The 5116-nt window shown below is 43.7% G+C and overlaps 1 protein-coding gene and 1 pseudogene across 6 annotated transcripts in view; both read left to right on the top strand.

Annotated features, from left to right (window-relative positions):
• LOC110308426 overlaps positions 1–512 on the top strand; it is a 2994-nt pseudogene extending 2482 nt beyond the window's left edge.
• Positions 1–5116, top strand: part of Slc38a9 (solute carrier family 38 member 9) — a 73685-nt gene that overhangs the window by 43143 nt on the left and 25426 nt on the right. For all 6 annotated transcript variants that reach the window (XM_021180274.2, XM_029468391.1, XM_029468393.1 and 3 more), the window contains 2 exons: positions 1299–1490; positions 3351–3458. In XM_021180274.2, the coding sequence (XP_021035933.1) occupies positions 1299–1490; positions 3351–3458 (300 nt within the window). The remainder of the gene's footprint in view (positions 1–1298; positions 1491–3350; positions 3459–5116) is intronic.

The raw sequence follows: 5116 nt of genomic DNA on the forward strand, positions 1-5116 counted from the left end.
ACTGTGGTTATGATGATCACGACTATCACGAAGATCCCTACTGTGGTTTTGATTATCACGACTATCACGAAGATCCCTACTGTGGTTATGATGATGTCTATGCCATAAGAAGAGGAGGAGGAGGAAGAAGGGGGTGAGGTGCTCCACCACCACCAAGGGGGCGCGGAGCACCACCTCTAAGAGGTGGAGCTGGCTCTTCACAGAGGAGGGGCACCTTTGGGACCACCAAGAGGCTCAAGGTGTGTCAGAGGGGATCCTGCACAACAGCAGAGAGGCCATAGTTCTTGTAGAGCTCGGGACAGTCGAGGGGGCAATGTAGGAGGCAAGAGAAAGGCAGATGGGTACAACCGGCCTGATTCCAAACATCGTCAGACCAACAACCAACAGAACGGGGTTCCCAACTCATCGCTCGGCAGCCACTTCAGCAAGGTGGTGACTATTCTGGTAACTATGGTTACTATAATGACAACCAAGAATTTTATCAGGATACCTGTGGACAACAGTGGAAATAAACCTTCGAGGGCTTGAAAACGATTGTCAAGATCCAATTGACTCTAGATCTGCATTCTTCAAACAAAATTAGCCTAACTTCCATCTTTAGCAGTGTGCTGCCATTTGTATTCAGCTGAAGAAGTCACTATTGTGTATACACTCAAGGCTTCTTTTTTTCTTTTCTTTTCTTGATGCTCTTGGGCATTACTGGGCCTGCATTCTCTGGGGTTACAAAGCTTTTATCCTTCCAAGCATCATCCTAGTTGCAGAAGAAACTGTTAAATCGTGATTTTGCAGAGCCTTTGGTTTGAACAGTTGTGGGTTTTGGGATTTGGAATGGAGTACATAGGAGTGTGAAGTATGCTGTAAATAAAAGTACGAGCCAGTGCTTGGTCTTAGTAGTTTTAAGAAATTAACGCACACAGACTTAAGTTTCCTTGTATTGAAAGTAACCTATGGCTGCATGTTTTGCATTCCTAGGAGCAGGTTAAGTATGTTTGTAAGTTGTTATAACCACACCTCTTTAAAATCTGCCCCTACAAAATTTGTTTGGCTTAAACATCAAAGCTGTGACAAGCTGTTCTTCAATGTGATTGTATTTCCAATTTCTTGTTCATGTAAAATATCAATAAAACTCAAAAATCTATTCAAAACGAACAAAAAGATTTCTAAAGTATGCATACAACGCTTCCAAGAAGGGAGCCTGCATTCATGCTGGCAGCTGAGCAGGTGCCAGTCCCCGGGCACAGTGACTCTCCAGCTCGTGCGCTCTCAATCTCTGACCTGGCACACTCTTGCTTTCACAGTGATATGTCCAAACGCTGGCAGTGGTGGCCGTCCTGACAACAGTTCCATGATTTTCTACAACAACACAGAAGTGCAGTTGTTTGAGAAGTGGTGGGACAAGTCCAGAACAGTGCCCTTCTACCTTATAGGGCTCCTCTTGCCGCTGCTCAACTTCAAGTCTCCTTCATTCTTCTCCAAATTTAATATCCTGGGTAAGACGCTGCTTTGTGGAACTTCCTGCCAGTGGGGTGACAGTCACCTCCCTACTGTTCTGAGCTGCTTAACTTGTTCATTCATACTATTCTTTTGATTCTATTGCCTTTTGTTTTTTCTGTAAAGTTTGGCGCACACACACAAAAAAAATGGACACAACCATTTCAGGTTCTTTTTGCTTTGTTTTGTTATGTTTTGGTTTTTGGTTTGGTTTTCCTGATAGGAATTACTAGGTTTCCCATCTAACCGTCTAGAACAACTCTTACTTCCTGTGAGAATGCAGCTAGAGGAGATAGACTAAAGTCTGAGGAGATATCAAAAGCTCCCATTTAAGAGTATTGCACTGCCAGGTGTGTTGACACACACCACTAATCCCAGTGCCAAGGAGATGGGGCACAGGAGCAGGAGTTCAAGGCCATCCTTGGCTACAGAGAGAACCAAGGGGGCGGGCAGACAGGCATTGCAGAGAATTACCATCTAACTTTAAATGGAGAAGATCATTCTGGAGCTGTTTTTCCTCACTCATCCATCCATCCATCCATCCATCCATCCATCCATCCATGTGGTCTTTGGGATCAAACCCAGTGCTTTAAAAGCAAACAGAAAGGCAGCAGGGCCTTGTGCCTGCCGGGCAACGCGCTCTACTGCTCAGCCCTAGCTCGGCCTCTTGGGTTCAACCTGCTCTCTGCTCTTCCTCAGTTTTGCCTTCATAGTGCAGTTGCCTCCTTAAAGGAATGGATCTCTGTGTGTGTGTCCTGCTCTACTGAAATCCCCAAAGGAATAGTTTAACTCTACTTAAGTTGACAGAGCAAAAGTGTAAAGATAGGCTCTGACTGTCTCCCTCAGAGCAGCATGGAAGCCAGCATGAGCACAAGAAGGAGCTGCTCCATAAGCTCAGCCTCCTGTCTTCATCTTTCCGAACCAGCTGATCTCTCAGCTTAGAGGCTTGCTGTGGTTCCCTGACTCGCTTCTGTCTTCCCAGTGGAACAAGTCTTTCACAAGCGCATGAACTTAGAGTTTGCACAGTGAGACACCAGCAGGCTCAGGCTTCCATGCAGACTTCTTAAGGACAGTCTGCTGTTGTCCTCCATGCCGTTTCCCCTTCCTCCTAAAACTGCCACTTCCACAGAGCAGCAGCAGCCTCCCAGGGCATTCAGAAACAGCTCGGTTGTCCTCCGTGATGACTGCATCTACTTTCTCAGGAGGAATAACCTGGAGTTGGAGCTGTAGCTCAGCCAGCGGGTGAGCACTTCCCTGGTGGATACCAAAAAGGCTCTGAGTTTGATTCCCAATGCTTTGAAAAACATTTATTTTTTTAATTAAAAGATAAGAATTCTCTAATTGCTACACTACTAAAACTTCTGTATGGCAGAGCCATATGTAGCTGCTAGCTCATGCATTTGCCCTGAGAAAATGCTTGCTATCTTTCTTTTCTTTTTCTTCTTTTGACTTTCTTGTCATTTCAAATTAACTTGGCAAACTTTCCAGGTGTGTTAGGTATCTCCCAACACTAAAAACAAAAGAAGTTGGTTTCACGGTTCGGTTTGGTTTTCGTTTTTCTTGTCTAGCTGACAATTGTGTGGTGGCCTTGGTTCGTTGCTTCCACTGGGTTCCTAATCGGACGGAGCAGTTCCCACTCAGTGGGTGACTCGTGGTCTCCCTAGTCTTGGGTCCTTATGTTTATTTCCTACCCGATTGTTTCATTCTCTGACAGCCCACGCGGCTAAACTCTCTAGAACCTAGCTGGGGTTTTTTAAAAAATCAATGAAGATAGTTTCTGCAATCCAGGTTTTTCAAGTAGTCTGTAAGATATGCAAAGATGAGGCATGGTTTCTAGGTTTGCCCGTTTGTCCTTACAGGAACGGTGTCTGTCCTCTATTTGATTTTCGTTGTTACCCTGAAGGCTGTTCGCTTAGGATTCCATCTGGAATTTCACTGGTTTGCGCCAACAGAATTTTTTGTACCAGGTGAGTTTGTCAAAATAAGAACTCAATCACTACATAATGACAACGTGTTCTTTAAGGTGACTGCTATGGACTGTAAGTCTGAAACAGGCAATAGCAGGATAATGTGCTAGCTCTCACTGCTGATATCAGCACTTGGGAGGCAGAGACAGAGTTCTAGGCCAGCCTGGGTCATGGAGTGAGATGTGCCTTAGAAAAGCAAAAATAAATAAACAATACAGGACAACAGTTGGTATTTCAGACAGCTAAGGATAACCAAGGTTTTATTTTCAACTAGACACTTGAAGTCTATTTAATTTATAGTACCCTTAAAAAAAACTAAAGTTTATTCTCAAGACCTTTCTAGGGAACGCATGCTTTGAGTGTCAGAGACTTAGAACATCGTGATGCATGTCGATAATTTGCTCATAAAAATCATTGTTCATGGCTGGGCCTGACGGCACACGCCTTTAATCCCAGTACGCACAAGGCAGAGGCAAGCAGGATCGCTGCAACTTTGAGACCAGCTGGCCTTATTGTGATTTCCAGACCAGCCAGGGCTACATAGTATGCATCGTGAGACCCTGTCTACAGAAAGAAAGAAGGAAAGAAAGGGAAGGAGGGGCGAGGGAGGGAGAGAGCAAGTGAGAGGAAGAAAACTCATTCTCCTTATAGGTTTTTCTGTTAGTAATTTTATGTTTTTCAGGTTAAGATTACAATTATTAAATGGATTTTATACCTGTCCCATTTCTCTTCCCGATTATGATATGACAATTTAGTTCACCCAAATGTAAAAGATGTACGACACTTAAAGAAAAAAGCACCAATAAAACAATGAATAAATGAATGAGTGGCCACTAAATGAGAAAAACGATTAAGAAAGGAAAATGACTGTCTCACACACATCTTGCACAGTGATCATGAGCGAATGGCACTGATTCTGGTTTAGAGACTGGTCTGCGTTCCGCCATCAACGCTAGCAGCCTGCAATCCCCGTCGCTACTCAGAAGCGGGCTGTGCTTGTGAAGTTTGTGCTTGGAGCTGTCTCTCTCTTTGTCATTGTTGTTTGTTTGTTTGTTTATTTATTATAACTTTTGTAGGTTTTCAAGCTGCATTGAGTAGGAGGTTATTGGAAACTGTTGATTATGTTACTATGGCTACTTGTTCTCAGCACATTTGACTTTATTCTCTTTGATTTTCCAACATATTGAGCCTTGAAAGGGCATACTTCTTTCCAGATGGTGTGGTGGCACACACCTTTAATCCCAGCATTGGGGAGGAGGAGGCAGCTGGATCTCTGTGAGTTCCAGGACAGCCAAAGCTACATAATTGAGAGACCCCGTCACAAAAAGACAAAAAGAAAAGAAAAGAAAAAAGAAAAGCCCACTGACAACGGCAGTATTGAATTCTTCCACTGATCGACAGAAATAGTCTAGGATATTGCTTTTTCATATTCTATCTATTGTTATTTATTAAGCAATAGTGAGGGAAGTTTCTACTAGTGATAGTACACTAAAAATAGTTAGTGGAACTAGAGACAAGATATAGCAACTAGGAGTATTTGCTGTTCTGGTAAAGGATTCACACTTGGCTTCCAGAACCTGCAACCACCAGGTGTAACTCCAACTTCAAGGAACCAGTGTACACCACATCCTCACACAGACACAGTTACACCTGTGGGT

Source organism: Mus caroli, chromosome 13 (assembly GCF_900094665.2).
Source record: "Mus caroli chromosome 13, CAROLI_EIJ_v1.1, whole genome shotgun sequence".
In the NCBI taxonomy this organism is placed as follows: Eukaryota; Metazoa; Chordata; class Mammalia; order Rodentia; family Muridae; genus Mus; species Mus caroli.